The sequence below is a fragment of the Scyliorhinus torazame genome, chromosome 27 (assembly GCF_047496885.1).
Source record: "Scyliorhinus torazame isolate Kashiwa2021f chromosome 27, sScyTor2.1, whole genome shotgun sequence".
Classification (NCBI taxonomy): Eukaryota; Metazoa; Chordata; class Chondrichthyes; order Carcharhiniformes; family Scyliorhinidae; genus Scyliorhinus; species Scyliorhinus torazame.
The window spans coordinates 39,819,335-39,835,990 of record NC_092733.1 but is presented as its reverse complement, the minus strand read 5'-3'; the positions used below and the strand labels follow the sequence as shown (position 1 = coordinate 39,835,990).

General features: G+C 47.9%; 1 protein-coding gene across 1 annotated transcript in view; it reads left to right on the top strand.

Moving 5' to 3' along the window:
• LOC140403408 (uromodulin-like) overlaps positions 1 to 3,441 on the top strand; it is a 90,824-nt gene extending 87,383 nt beyond the window's left edge. The window contains exon 6 of the mRNA XM_072491335.1: positions 3,343 to 3,441. Within this exon, the coding sequence (XP_072347436.1) occupies positions 3,343 to 3,401 (59 nt within the window). The 3' untranslated portion in view covers positions 3,402 to 3,441. The remainder of the gene's footprint in view (positions 1 to 3,342) is intronic.
• Positions 3,442 to 16,656: the final 13,215 nt, after the last annotated feature.

Genomic DNA, 16,656 nt, shown 5'->3' with positions numbered 1-16,656 from the left:
CTCTCTCTCTCACACATTCTCTCTCTCTTGCAGCATCTCTCTCTCTCTCTCACACATTCTCTCTATCTTGCAGTCTCTCTCTCTCTCACACATTCTCTCTATCTTGCTGTATCTCTCTCTCACACATTCTCTCTATCTTGCTGCATCTCTCTCTCTCTCTCACACATTCTCTCTATCTTGCTGTATCTCTCTCTCACACATTCTCTCTATCTTGCTGTATCTCTCTCTCACACATTCTCTCTATCTTGCTGTATCCCTCTCTCACACATTCTCTCTATCTTGCTGCATCTCTCTCTCTCACACATTCTCTCTATCTTGCTGTATCTCTCTCTCACACATTCTCTCTATCTTGCTGCATCTCTCTCTCTCTCTCACACATTCTCTCTATCTTGCTGTATCTCTCTCTCACACATTCTCTCTATCTTGCTGCATCTCTCTCTCTCTCTCACACATTCTCTCTATCTTGCTGCATCTCTCTCTCTCACACATTCTCTCTATCTTGCAGTCTCTCTCTCTCTCACACATTCTCTCTATCTTGCTGTATCTCTCTCTCACACATTCTCTCTATCTTGCTGCATCTCTCTCTCTCTCTCACACATTCTCTCTATCTTGCAGTCTCTCTCTCTCTCACACATTCTCTCTATCTTGCTGTATCTCTCTCTCACACATTCTCTTTATCTTGCTGTATTTCTCTCTCTCACAAATTCTCTCTATCTTGCTGTATCTCTCTCTCTCACATTCTCTCTATCTTGCTGTATCTCTCTCTAACACACATTCTCTCTATCTTGCTGTATTTCTCTCTCTCTCACATTCTCTCTATCTTGCTGTATCTCTCTCTCACACATTCTCTCTATCTTGCTGCATCTCTCTCTCTCTCTCACACATTCTCTCTATCTTGCTGTATCTCTCTCTCTCACACATTCTCTCTATCTTGCTGTATCTCTCTCTCTCTCACACATTCTCTCTATCTTGCTGTATCTCTCTCTTCTCACATTCTCTCTATCTTGCTGTATCTCTCTCTCTCTCACACATTCTCTCTATCTTGCTGTATTTCTCTCTCACACACACATTCTCTCTATCTTGCTGTATCTCTCTCTCTCTCTCACACATTCTCTCTATCTTGCTGTATCTCTCTCTCTCACACATTCTCTCTATCTTGCTGTATCTCTCTCTCTCTCACACACATTCTCTCTATCTTGCTGTATCTCTCTCTCTCTCACATATTCTCTCTATCTTGCTGTATCTCTCTCTCTCACACATTCTCTCTATCTTGCTGTCTCTCTCTCTCTCACACATTCTCACTATCTTGCTGTATTTCTCTCTCTCACACATTCTCTCTATCTTGCTGTATCTCTCTCTCTCTCACACATTCTCTCCACCTTGCTGTATCTCTCTCTCACACATTCTCTCTATCTTGCTGTATCTCTCTCTCACACACATTCTCTCTATCTTGCTGTATCTCTCTCTCACACACATTCTCTCCATCTTGCTGTATATCTCTCTCTCTCACACACATTCTCTCTATCTTGCTGTATCCCTCTCTCACGCATTCTCTCTATCTTGCTGTCGCTCTCTCTCACACATTCTCTCTATCTTGCTGTATCTCTCTCTCTCACACATTCTCTCTATCTTGCTGTATCTCTCTCTCTCGCACATTCTCTCTATCTTGCTGTATCTCTCTCTCACACATTCTCTCTATCTTGCTGTATTTCTCTCTGACACATTCTCTCTACCTTGCTGTATCTCTCTCTCTCACACATTCTCTCTATCTTGCTGTATCTCTCTCTCTCTCACACATTCTCTCTATCTTGATGCATCTCTCTCTCTCTCTCACACATTCTCTCTATCTTGCTGTATTTCTCTCTCTCACTCACATTCTCTCTATCTTGCTGTATTTCTCTCTCTCTCTCTCTCACACACATTCTCTCTATCTTGCTATATTTTTCTCTCTTTCTCTCTCACACACATTCTCTCTATCTTGCTGTATCTCTCACACACATTCTCTGTGTCTTGCTGTATCTCTCACACACATTCTCTCTATCTTGCTGTATCTCTCTCTCTCTCTCACACACATCCTCTCTATCTTGCTGTATCTCTCTCTCTCTCACACATTCTCTCTATCTTGCTGTATCTCTCTCACACATATTCTCTATCTTGCTGTCTCTCTCTCTCTCACATTCTCTCTATCTTGCTGTATCTCTCTCTCACACATTCTCTCGATCTTGCTGTATCTCTCTCTCACACATTCTCTCTATCTTGCTGTATCTCTCTCTCACACATTCTCTCTATCTTGCTGCATCTCTCTCTCTCTCTCACACATTCTCTCTATCTTGCTGTATTTCTCTCTCTCACTCACATTCTCTCTATCTTGCTGTATTTCTCTCTCTCTCTCTCACACATTCTCTCTATCTTGCTATATTTCTCTCTCTTTCTCTCTCTCACACATTCTCTCGATCTTGCTGTATCTCTCTCTCACACATTCTCTCTATCTTGCTGTATCTCTCTCTCACACATTCTCTCTATCTTGCTGCATCTCTCTCTCTCTCTCACACATTCTCTCTATCTTGCTGTATTTCTCTCTCTCACTCACATTCTCTCTATCTTGCTGTATTTCTCTCTCTCTCTCTCACACATTCTCTCTATCTTGCTATATTTCTCTCTCTTTCTCTCTCACACACATTCTCTCTATCTTGCTGTATCTCGCACACACATTCTCTCTGTCTTGCTGCATCTCTCTCTCTCTCACACATTCTCTCTATCTTGCTGTATCTCTCTCACACATTCCCTCTATCTTGCTGCATCTCTCTCTCTCCTGTGACAGGGAGGAGGGCGAGAGCAACAGCAATTGAAGGAGGAACAAAGAGTGACAGGCGAGGTACAGATTTTGGATTGACGAGGATTATCGGGAAGACAGGAAAGTGGTGTTAGATCCACAATGACCAGCCCTGATTAGGCAGAGCCGTCCTGATGGACCCGATGATCTCGCTCATATTCCTGATGTTTTTATTAGTTTGGACAGGAGTTGGGAGGATGTGACACAGAGAGTAGAAAGTAGAAACTATATCGAGATAGAGAGAGTGTGAACCAGATATGGAGTGAAATGAAAAAATGAAATGAAAATCGCTTATTGTGACAAGTAGGCTTCAAATGAAGTTACTGTGAAAAGCCCCTAGTCGCCACATCCCGGCGCCTGCTCCGGGAGGCTGGTACGGGAGAGGAAAGAGGCAATGGTAACATTGAGGGGGAAACATGAAATAGAGGGAAGAATGGCCAGGCCCCAGTGCCTCCTGGGAGCTGGGCTCAGTGAGTTTAACCTTCTAAAGCTGTGATTGTTGTCTTTAGGAATGGGTGGCAAACAGTTTCAACTGGTGATCATATTGCTCATTGCTGGGAGACTTTGATCCTGACTCGATGCAGAAAATCATTCTGGAGGTGAGAAACTGTTTCGAGATTCAATATTGACACCAACACCTGCCTCTCACTGTCTGGATTCAGAGATCAGGAGCCGTCACCTCACATACAGCAGCTCCACCCCCCCTCTGGCCACCCTCCTATCACCCAGACAACCCTCCTGTCCCACGGAACAGGTTCGATGGGCTGAATGGCCTCCTCCTGTTCCTGTCTTGGTGTCTGAGCCTCGACAGTGTCGCTGAAGCAGGGGCTTTGTCACAGTCCAGTCCCATTGGGCCGATCTCCTCACACAAGGGGCAGACTCACATTGCACTGCTGTCCCCGAGATCACCTCTCTCTGTATCTTTCCCTCTCTCTCTCTCTCTCTCTGTCTCTGTATCTTTCCCTCGCTCTCTCCCTCTGTCTCTATCTTTCCCTCGCTCTCTCTCTGTCTCTGTACCTTTCCCTCGCTCTCTCCCTCTGTCTCTGTGTCTTTCCCTCCCTCTCTCTCTGTCTCTGTATCTTTCCCTCCCTCTCTCTCTGTCTCTGTATCTTTCCCTTGCTCTCTCTCTGTCTCTGTATCTTTCCCTCGCTCTCTCTCTGTCTCTGTATCTTTCCCTCCCTCTCTCTCTGTCTCTGTATCTTTCCCTCGCTCTCTCTCGGTCTCTGTATCTTTCCCTCTCCCTCTCCCTCTTTCTCTGTCTCTTTCCCTCGTTCTCTCTCTCTGTATCTTTCCCTCGCTCTCTCTCTCTGTCTCTGTATCTTTCCCTCTCCCTCTCCCTCTTTCTCTGTCTCCTTCCCTCGTTCTCTCTCTCTGTATCTTTCTCTCGCTCTCTCTCTCTGTCCCTGTATCTTTCCCTCGCTCTCTCTCTCTCTCCCTCTGTCCATCTCTGTTGCTGCCTCAACCTGTCTGTCCTCTGTCTCCCTCTCAATCTCTCGCTCTTTCTCACACTCTCGCTCCCTCTAACCTTCAATGTTTCTCTCTCTCTCTCTCACGCTTTGTCTCCATCTGCCCCTCTTTTACTTTCTGTTCTGTATCAGAGTAACACCATTGGCTGGTGTAATAGAACCTCAGAAATCCATCGAATCCCAACGTTGCAGAAGGAGGCCATTCAGCCCATCGAGTCTGCGCCGACCCTCTGAAAGAGCACCCTGCCGAGGCCCCCGTCCCCGTTACCCCCATAACACCCCCTAACCGGCAAACCTTTGGACAGTGGGAGGAAACCGGAGCACCCGGAGGAAACCCACGCAGACACGGGGAGAAAGTGTAAACTCCGCTCAGTCACCCGAGGTCGGAATTGGACCCGGGACCCTGGCGCTGTGAGGCAGCCGTGTTAACCACTCAGCCACCGAGCCGCCCGCGTGTTATTGTCACGTGTTCCGCAATGACATAATCGGAGCGTTTCACGGGCTTTTGTGGAGTTCATCATTGTGCCCTGTTTGAGCTGCATTTTGTAAATAAACCCCGTCCTCAATGTGATACCAATTCGACGTGTGTCGCCTCTGAGCCCTTCTCTTTGGAGCTACAAGAAAAAAATAAAACCCCTTTTCTCTCTCTCTCGCCTCTGCCCCATTCTCTCTCTCTTTCTCTCTGCCTCCTGTCTGCCCCACTCTCTCTTTCTTTCTGCCTCGTGCCTGTCCCACTCTCTCATCCCTCTCTCTCTCGCCTCTGCCCCACTCTCTCCATTTCTGTCCCACTCTCTCTTTCTGCCTCGTGTAGGTCCCACTCAATTCTTGTTTCTTTCTATCCCACTCTCTCTCTTTCTACTCCACTCTCTCTCTCTTTCTATCCCACTCCCTCTCTTTCTATCCCACTCCCTCTCTTTCTATCCCACTCCCTCTCTTTCTATCCCACACTCTATCTTTTTCTATCCCACTCCCTCTCTCTATTTCTATCCCACTCCCACTCTCTTACTATCCCACTCTCTCTCTCTTTCTATCCCACTCTCTCTCTCTCTCTCTATTTCTATCCCACTTTCTTTCTCTATTTCTATCTCACTCCCTCTCTTTCTATCCCACACTCTCTCTCTTTCTATCCCACTCCCTCTCTTTCTATCCCACTCCCTCTCTTTCTGTCCCACTCCCTCTCTTTCTACTCCACTCTCTCTCTCTTTCTATCCCACTCCCTCTCTTTCTATTCCACTCTCTCTCTCTTTCTATCCCACTCTCTCTCTCTCTATTTCTATCCCACACTCTATTTCTATCTAACTCTCTCTCTCGCTATTTCTATCCCACTCTCTCTGTTTCTATCCAACTCTCTCTCTCTCTTTCTATCCCACTCTCTCTTTCTCTCCCACTCTCTCTCTTTCTTTCTATCCCACTCACTCTCTCTTTCTATCCCACTCTCTCTCTCTATTTCTATCCCACTCTCTCTCTCACTATCCCACTCTCTCTCTCTTTCTATCCCACTCTCTCTCTCTATGTATTTCCATCCCACTCTCTCTCTATTTCTATCCCACTCTCTCTCTCTCTATTTCTATCCCACTCTCTCTCTATTTCTATCCCACTCTCTCTCTCTCTTTCTAGCCCACTCTCTCTCTCTCCCTATCCCACTCTCTCTCTCTCTCTGCCTCATCCTGTCTCCCTCTTTCTCTGTTCCTCTCACACCCTCTTCCACTCTGTCTCTCACTAAGTTCATTTCTCCCTCTTATCTCTCCATTACACATATTGGCAGCAAATTCCCGCATTCCTCACACCCTGAGCCGTTCCAGCCAGTGATTGGCAGTGAAGGTGACTTTTTGTCCCCAAACCCTACCCCCCCCCCATCACTGCAACATTAACCATGTCTCCCCCCCTCACTGCAATATTAACCATTTCTCCCCCCCCTCACTGCAATATTAACCATGTCTCCCCCCCCTCACTGCAATATTAACCATTTCTCCCCCCCCTTACTGCAATATTAACCATTTCTCCCCCTCACTGCAATATTAACCATGTCCCCCCCTCACTGCAATATTAACCATTTCTCCCCCACCCTCACTGCGATATTAACCATGTCCCCCCTCACTGCAATATTAACCATTTCTCCCCCCCTCACTGCAATATTAACCATTTCTCCCCCCCCCTCACTGCAATATTAACCATGTCTCCCCCCCCTCACTGCAATATTAACCATTTCTCCCCCCCCCCTCACTGCAATATTAACCATTTCTCCCCCTCACTGCAATATTAACCATGTCCCCCCCTCACTGCAATATTAACCATTTCTCCCCCACCCTCACTGCGATATTAACCATGTCCCCCCCTCACTGCAATATTAACCATTTCTCCCCCCACCTCACTGCAATATTAACCATGTCTCCCCCCCCACTGCAATATTAACCATGTCCCCCCCCTCACTGCAATATTAACCATTTCTCCCCCTCACTGCAATATTAACCATGTCTCCCCCCCCACTGCAATATTAACCATGTCTCTCCCCCCTCACTGCAATATTAACCATGTCTCCCCCCCACTGCAATATTAACCATGTCTCCCCCCCACTGCAATATTAACCATGTCTCCCCCCCCACTGCAATATTAACCATGTCTCTCCCCCCTCACTGCAATATTAACCATGTCTCCCCCTCACTGCAATATTAACCATGTCTCCCTCCCCCCACTGCAATATTAACCATGTCTCCCCCCCACTGCAATATTAACCATGCCCCCCCCACTGCAATATTAACCATGTCTCCCCCCCCACTGCAATATTAACCATGTCTCCCCCCCCCACTGCAATATTAACCATATCCCCCCCTCACTGCAATATTAACAATGTCTCCCCCCCCCTCACTGCAATATTAACCATTTCTCCCCCCTTCATTGCAATATTAACCATTTCTCCCCCATCACTGCAATATTAACCATTTCTCCCCCCCTCACTGCAATATTAACCATGTCTCCCCCCTCACTGCAATATTAACCATGTCTCCCCCCCCCCACTGCAATATTAACCATATCCCCCCCTCACTGCAATATTAACCATGTCTCCCCCCTCACTGCAATATTAACCATGCCCCCCCCACTGCAATATTAACCATGTCTCCCCCCCCACTGCAATATTAACCATGTCTCCCCCCCCTCACTGCAATATTAACCATTTCTCCCCCCTTCACTGCAATATTAACCATTTCTCCCCCATCACTGCAATATTAACCATTTCTCCCCCCCTCACTGCAATATTAAGCATGTCTCCCACCTCACTGCAATATTAACCATGTCTCCCCCCCCACTGCAATATTAACCATATCCCCCCCTCACTGCAATATTAACCATGTCTCCCCCCTCACTGCAATATTAACCATGTCTCCCCCCTCACTGCAATATTAACCATATCCCCCCCCCCTCACTGCAATATTAACCATGTCTCCCCCCTCACTGCAATATTAACCATGTCTCCCCCCCTCACTGCAATATTAACCATTTCTCCCCCCTCACTGCAATATTAACCATGTCTCCACCCCCACTGCAATATTAACCATGTCTCCCCCCCCCTCACTGCAATATTAACCATGTCTCCCCCCCCCTCACTGCAATATTAACCATTTCTCCCCCCCTCACTGCAATATTAAACATGTCTCCCCCCCTCACTGCAATATTAACCATTTCTCCCCCCCTCACTGCAATATTAACCATGTCTCCCCCCCTCACTGCAATATTAACCATTTCTCCCCCCTCACTGCAATACTAACCATTCCCCCCCCCTCACTGCAATATTAACCATGTCTCCCCCTCACTGCAATATTAACCATGTCTCCCCCCCTCACTGCAATATTAACCATGTCTCCCCCCCTCACTGCAATATTAACCATGTCTCCCCCCCCTCACTGCAATATTAACCATTTCTCCCCCCCTCACTGCAATATAAACCATGTCTCCCCCCCTCACTGCAATATTAACCATTTCACCCCCCTCACAGCAATATTAACCTTTTCCCCCCCCCTCACTGCAATATTAACCATGTCTCCCCCTCACTGCAATATTAACCATGTCTCCCCCCCTCACTGCAATATTAACCATGTCTCCCCCCCCTCACTGCAATATTAACCATGTCTCCCCCCCTCACTACAATATTAACCATTTCTCTGCCCCCAATGCAATATTAACCATTTCTCCCTCCCTCACTGCAATATTAACCATGTCTCCCCCCTCCCCTCACTGCAATATTAACCATTTCTTCCCCCCCTCACTGCAATATTAACCATGTCTCCCCCCTCCCCTCACTGCAATATTCACCATTTCTCCCCCCCCGCTGCAATATTAACCATTTGTCCCCCACTCACTGCAATATTAACCATTTCTCCCCCCCTCACTGCAATATTAACCATCCCCCCCCCTCACTGCAATATAAACCATGTCTCTTCCTCCCCTCAGTGCAATATTAACCATTTCTCCCCCCCCCCCGCTGCAATATTAACCATTTGTCCCCCCCTCACTGCAACATTAACCATGTCTCCCCCCCCTCACTGCAATATGAACCATGTCTCCCCCCCCTCACTGCAATATTAACCATTTCTCCCCCCCTCACTGCAATATTAACCATGTCTCCCCCCCTCACTGCAATATTAACCATTTCTCCCCCCCTCACTGCAATATTAACCATTTCCCCCCCCCCCTCACTGCAATATTAACCATGTCTCCCCCTCACTGCAATATTAACCATGTCTCCCCCCCTCACTGCAATATTAACCATGTCTCCCCCCCCTCACTGCAATATTAACCATGTCTCCCCCCCTCACTACAATATTAACCATTTCTCCCCCCCCACTGCAATATTAACCATTTCTCCCTCCCTCACTGCAATATTAACCATGTCTCCCCCCTCCCCTCACTGCAATATTAACCATTTCTCCCCCCCCTCACTGCAATATTAACCATGTCTCCCCCCTCCCCTCACTGCAATATTAACCATTTCTCCCCCCCCGTTGCAATATTAACCATTTGTCCCCCACTCACTGCAATATTAACCATTTCTCCCCCCCTCACTGCAATATTAACCATTCCCCCCCCTCACTGCAATATAAACCATGTCTCTCCCCCCCCTCACTGCAATATTAACCATTTCTCCACCCCCCGCTGCAATATTAACCATTTCTCCCCCCTCACTGCAATATTAACCATGTCTTCCCCCCCCATTGCAATATTAACCATTTCTCCCCCCCCCCACTGCAATATTAACCATGTCTCCCCCCTCACTGCAATATTAACCATTTCTCCCCCCCTCACTGCAATATTAACCATGTCTCCCCCCCACTGCAATATTAACCATTTCTCCCCCCCTCACTGCAATATTAACCATGTCTCCCCCCCTCACTGCAATATTAACCATTTCTCCCCCCCCGCTGCAATATTAACCATGTCTCCCCCCTCACTGCAATATTAACCATGTCTCCCCCCCCGCTGCAATATTAACCATGTCTCCCCCCCCACTGCAATATTAACCATGTCTCCCCCCTCACTGCAATATTAACCATTTCTCCCCCCCTCACTGCAATATTAACCATGTCTCTCCCCCCTCACTGCAATATTAACCATGTCTCCCCCTCACTGCAATATTAACCATGTCTCCCCCCCCACTGCAATATTAACCATGTCTCCCCCTCACTGCAATATTAACCATGTCTCCCCCCTCACTGCAATATTAACCATGTCCCCCCCCACTGCAATATTAACCATATCCCCCCCTCACTGCAATATTAACAATGTCTCCCCCCCCCTCACTGCAATATTAACCATTTGTCCCCCCCTCACTGCAACATTAACCATGTCTCCCCCCCCTCACTGCAATATGAACCATGTCTCCCCCCCTCACTGCAATATTAACCATTTCTCCCCCCCTCACTGCAATATTAACCATGTCTCCCCCCCTCACTGCAATATTAACCATTTCTCCCCCCCTCACTGCAATATTAACCATTTCCCCCCCCCCTCACTGCAATATTAACCATGTCTCCCCCTCACTGCAATATTAACCATGTCTCCCCCCCTCACTGCAATATTAACCATGTCTCCCCCCCCTCACTGCAATATTAACCATGTCTACCCCCCTCACTACAATATTAACCATTTCTCCCCCCCCACTGCAATATTAACCATTTCTCCCTCCCTCACTGCAATATTAACCATGTCTCCCCCCTCCCCTCACTGCAATATTAACCATTTCTCCCCCCCCTCACTGCAATATTAACCATGTCTCCCCCCTCCCCTCACTGCAATATTAACCATGTCTCCCCCCCCTCACTGCAATATTAACCATGTCTCCCCCCCTCACTACAATATTAACCATTTCTCACCCCCCACTGCAATATTAACCATGTCTCCCCCCCCCACTGCAATATTAACCATATCCCCCCCTCACTGCAATATTAACAATGTCTCCCCCCCCTCACTGCAATATTAACCATTTCTCCCCCCTTCATTGCAATATTAACCATTTCTCCCCCATCACTGCAATATTAACCATTTCTCCCCCCCTCACTGCAATATTAACCATGTCTCCCCCCTCACTGCAATATTAACCATGTCTCCCCCCCCCACTGCAATATTAACCATATCCCCCCCTCACTGCAATATTAACCATGTCTCCCCCCTCACTGCAATATTAACCATGCCCCCCCCACTGCAATATTAACCATGTCTCCCCCCCCCACTGCAATATTAACCATGTCTCCCCCCCCTCACTGCAATATTAACCATTTCTCCCCCCTTCACTGCAATATTAACCATTTCTCCCCCATCACTGCAATATTAACCATTTCTCCCCCCCTCACTGCAATATTAAGCATGTCTCCCACCTCACTGCAATATTAACCATGTCTCCCCCCCCACTGCAATATTAACCATATCCCCCCCTCACTGCAATATTAACCATGTCTCCCCCCTCACTGCAATATTAACCATGTCTCCCCCCTCACTGCAATATTAACCATATCCCCCCCCCTCACTGCAATATTAACCATGTCTCCCCCTTCACTGCAATATTAACCATGTCTCCCCCCCTCACTGCAATATTAACCATTTCTCCCCCCTCACTGCAATATTAACCATGTCTCCACCCCCACTGCAATATTAACCATGTCTCCCCCCCCTCACTGCAATATTAACCATGTCTCCCCCCCCTCACTGCAATATTAACCATTTCTCCCCCCCTCACTGCAATATTAAACATGTCTCCCCCCCTCACTGCAATATTAACCATTTCTCCCCCCCTCACTGCAATATTAACCATGTCTCCCCCCCTCACTGCAATATTAACCATTTCTCCCCCCCTCACTGCAATACTAACCATTCCCCCCCCCTCACTGCAATATTAACCATGTCTCCCCCTCACTGCAATATTAACCATGTCTCCCCCCCTCACTGCAATATTAACCATGTCTCCCCCCCTCACTGCAATATTAACCATGTCTCCCCCCCCTCACTGCAATATTAACCATTTCTCCCCCCCTCACTGCAATATTAACCATGTCTCCCCCCCTCACTGCAATATTAACCATTTCACCCCCCTCACAGCAATATTAACCTTTCCCCCCCCCCTCACTGCAATATTAACCATGTCTCCCCCTCACTGCAATATTAACCATGTCTCCCCCCCTCACTGCAATATTAACCATGTCTCCCCCCCCTCACTGCAATATTAACCATGTCTCCCCCCCTCACTACAATATTAACCATTTCTCTGCCCCCAATGCAATATTAACGATTTCTCCCTCCCTCACTGCAATATTAACCATGTCTCCCCCCTCCCCTCACTGCAATATTAACCATTTCTTCCCCCCCTCACTGCAATATTAACCATGTCTCCCCCCTCCCCTCACTGCAATATTAACCATTTCTCCCCCCCCGCTGCAATATTAACCATTTGTCCCCCACTCACTGCAATATTAACCATTTCTCCCCCCCTCACTGCAATATTAACCATCCCCCCCCCTCACTGCAATATAAACCATGTCTCTTCCTCCCCTCAGTGCAATATTAACCATTTCTCCCCCCCCCCGCTGCAATATTAACCATTTGTCCCCCCCTCACTGCAACATTAACCATGTCTCCCCCCCCTCACTGCAATATGAACCATGTCTCCCCCCCTCACTGCAATATTAACCATTTCTCCCCCCCTCACTGCAATATTAACCATGTCTCCCCCCCTCACTGCAATATTAACCATTTCTCCCCCCCTCACTGCAATATTAACCATTTCCCCCCCCCCCCTCACTGCAATATTAACCATGTCTCCCCCTCACTGCAATATTAACCATGTCTCCCCCCCTCACTGCAATATTAACCATGTCTCCCCCCCCTCACTGCAATATTAACCATGTCTCCCCCCCTCACTACAATATTAACCATTTCTCCCCCCCCACTGCAATATTAACCATTTCTCCCTCCCTCACTGCAATATTAACCATGTCTCCCCCCTCCCCTCACTGCAATATTAACCATTTCTCCCCCCCCTCACTGCAATATTAACCATGTCTCCCCCCTCCCCTCACTGCAATATTAACCATTTCTCCCCCCCCGCTGCAATATTAACCATTTGTCCCCCACTCACTGCAATATTAACCATTTCTCCCCCCCTCACTGCAATATTAACCATTCCCCCCCCTCACTGCAATATAAACCATGTCTCTCCCCCCCCTCACTGCAATATTAACCATTTCTCCACCCCCCGCTGCAATATTAACCATTTCTCCCCCCTCACTGCAATATTAACCATGTCTTCCCCCCCCATTGCAATATTAACCATTTCTCCCCCCCCCACTGCAATATTAACCATGTCTCCCCCCTCACTGCAATATTAACCATTTCTCCCCCCCTCACTGCAATATTAACCATGTCTCCCCCCCACTGCAATATTAACCATTTCTCCCCCCCTCACTGCAATATTAACCATGTCTCCCCCCCTCACTGCAATATTAACCATTTCTCCCCCCCCGCTGCAATATTAACCATGTCTCCCCCCTCACTGCAATATTAACCATGTCTCCCCCCCCGCTGCAATATTAACCATGTCTCCCCCCCCACTGCAATATTAACCATGTCTCCCCCCTCACTGCAATATTAACCATTTCTCCCCCCCTCACTGCAATATTAACCATGTCTCTCCCCCCTCACTGCAATATTAACCATGTCTCCCCCTCACTGCAATATTAACCATGTCTCCCCCCCCACTGCAATATTAACCATGTCTCCCCCTCACTGCAATATTAACCATGTCTCCCCCCTCACTGCAATATTAACCATGTCCCCCCCCACTGCAATATTAACCATATCCCCCCCTCACTGCAATATTAACAATGTCTCCCCCCCCCTCACTGCAATATTAACCATTTGTCCCCCCCTCACTGCAACATTAACCATGTCTCCCCCCCCTCACTGCAATATGAACCATGTCTCCCCCCCTCACTGCAATATTAACCATTTCTCCCCCCCTCACTGCAATATTAACCATGTCTCCCCCCCTCACTGCAATATTAACCATTTCTCCCCCCCTCACTGCAATATTAACCATTTCCCCCCCCCCCTCACTGCAATATTAACCATGTCTCCCCCTCACTGCAATATTAACCATGTCTCCCCCCCTCACTGCAATATTAACCATGTCTCCCCCCCCTCACTGCAATATTAACCATGTCTCCCCCCCTCACTACAATATTAACCATTTCTCCCCCCCCACTGCAATATTAACCATTTCTCCCTCCCTCACTGCAATATTAACCATGTCTCCCCCTCACTGCAATATTAACCATGTCTCCCCCCCCACTGCAATATTAACCATGTCTCCCCCTCACTGCAATATTAACCATGTCTCCCCCCTCACTGCAATATTAACCATGTCCCCCCCCACTGCAATATTAACCATATCCCCCCCTCACTGCAATATTAACAATGTCTCCCCCCCCCTCACTGCAATATTAACCATTTGTCCCCCCCTCACTGCAACATTAACCATGTCTCCCCCCCCTCACTGCAATATGAACCATGTCTCCCCCCCTCACTGCAATATTAACCATTTCTCCCCCCCTCACTGCAATATTAACCATGTCTCCCCCCCTCACTGCAATATTAACCATTTCTCCCCCCCTCACTGCAATATTAACCATTTCCCCCCCCCCTCACTGCAATATTAACCATGTCTCCCCCTCACTGCAATATTAACCATGTCTCCCCCCCTCACTGCAATATTAACCATGTCTCCCCCCCCTCACTGCAATATTAACCATGTCTCCCCCCCTCACTACAATATTAACCATTTCTCCCCCCCCACTGCAATATTAACCATTTCTCCCTCCCTCACTGCAATATTAACCATGTCTCCCCCCTCCCCTCACTGCAATATTAACCATTTCTCCCCCCCCTCACTGCAATATTAACCATGTCTCCCCCCTCCCCTCACTGCAATATTAACCATTTCTCCCCCCCCCGCTGCAATATTAACCATTTGTCCCCCACTCACTGCAATATTAACCATTTCTCCCCCCCTCACTGCAATATTAACCATTCCCCCCCCCTCACTGCAATATAAACCATGTCTCTCCCCCCCCTCACTGCAATATTAACCATTTCTCCACCCCCCGCTGCAATATTAACCATTTCTCCCCCCTCACTGCAATATTAACCATGTCTTCCCCCCCCATTGCAATATTAACCATTTCTCCCCCCCCCACTGCAATATTAACCATGTCTCCCCCCTCACTGCAATATTAACCATTTCTCCCCCCCTCACTGCAATATTAACCATGTCTCCCCCCCACTGCAATATTAACCATTTCTCCCCCCCTCACTGCAATATTAACCATGTCTCCCCCCCTCACTGCAATATTAACCATTTCTCCCCCCCCGCTGCAATATTAACCATGTCTCCCCCCTCACTGCAATATTAACCATGTCTCCCCCCCCGCTGCAATATTAACCATGTCTCCCCCCCCACTGCAATATTAACCATGTCTCCCCCCTCACTGCAATATTAACCATTTCTCCCCCCCTCACTGCAATATTAACCATGTCTCTCCCCCCTCACTGCAATATTAACCATGTCTCCCCCTCACTGCAATATTAACCATGTCTCCCCCCCCACTGCAATATTAACCATGTCTCCCCCTCACTGCAATATTAACCATGTCTCCCCCCTCACTGCAATATTAACCATGTCCCCCCCCACTGCAATATTAACCATATCCCCCCCTCACTTCAATATTAACAATGTCTCCCCCCCCCTCACTGCAATATTAACCATTTCTCCCCCCTTCATTGCAATATTAACCATTTCTCCCCCATCACTGCAATATTAACCATTTCTCCCCCCCTCACTGCAATATTAACCATGTCTCCCCCCTCACTGCAATATTAACCATGTCTCCCCCCCCCACTGCAATATTAACCATATCCCCCCCTCACTGCAATATTAACCATGTCTCCCCCCTCACTGCAATATTAACCATGCCCCCCCCCCACTGCAATATTAACCATGTCTCCCCCCCCCCACTGCAATATTAACCATGTCTCCCCCCCTCACTGCAATATTAACCATTTCTCCCCCCTTCACTGCAATATTAACCATTTCTCCCCCATCACTGCAATATTAACCATTTCTCCCCCCCTCACTGCAATATTAAGCATGTCTCCCACCTCACTGCAATATTAACCATGTCTCCCCCCCCACTGCAATATTAAACATATCCCCCCCTCACTGCAATATTAACCATGTCTCCCCCCTCACTGCAATATTAACCGTGTCTCCCCCCCACTGCAATATTAACCATGTCTCCCCCCTCACTGCAATATTAACCATATCCCCCCCCTCAGTGCAATATTAACCATGTCTCCCCCCTCACTGCAATATTAACCATGTCTCCCCCCCTCACTGCAATATTAACCATTTCTCCCCCCTCACTGCAATATTAACCATGTCTCCACCCCCACTGCAATATTAACCATGTCTCCCCCCCTCACTGCAATATTAACCATGTCTCCCCCCCCTCACTGCAATATTAACCATTTCTCCCCCCCTCACTGCAATATTAAACATGTCTCCCCCCCTCACTGCAATATTAACCATTTCTCCCCCCCTCACTGCAATATTAACCATGTCTCCCCCCCTCACTGCAATATTAACCATTTCTCCCCCCCTCACTGCAATACTAACCATCCCCCCCCCCTCACTGCAATATTAACCATGTCTCCCCCTCACTGCAATATTAACCATGTCTCCCCCCCTCACTGCAATATTAACCATGTCTCCCCCCCTCACTGCAATATTAACCATGTCTCCCCCCCTCACTGCAATAT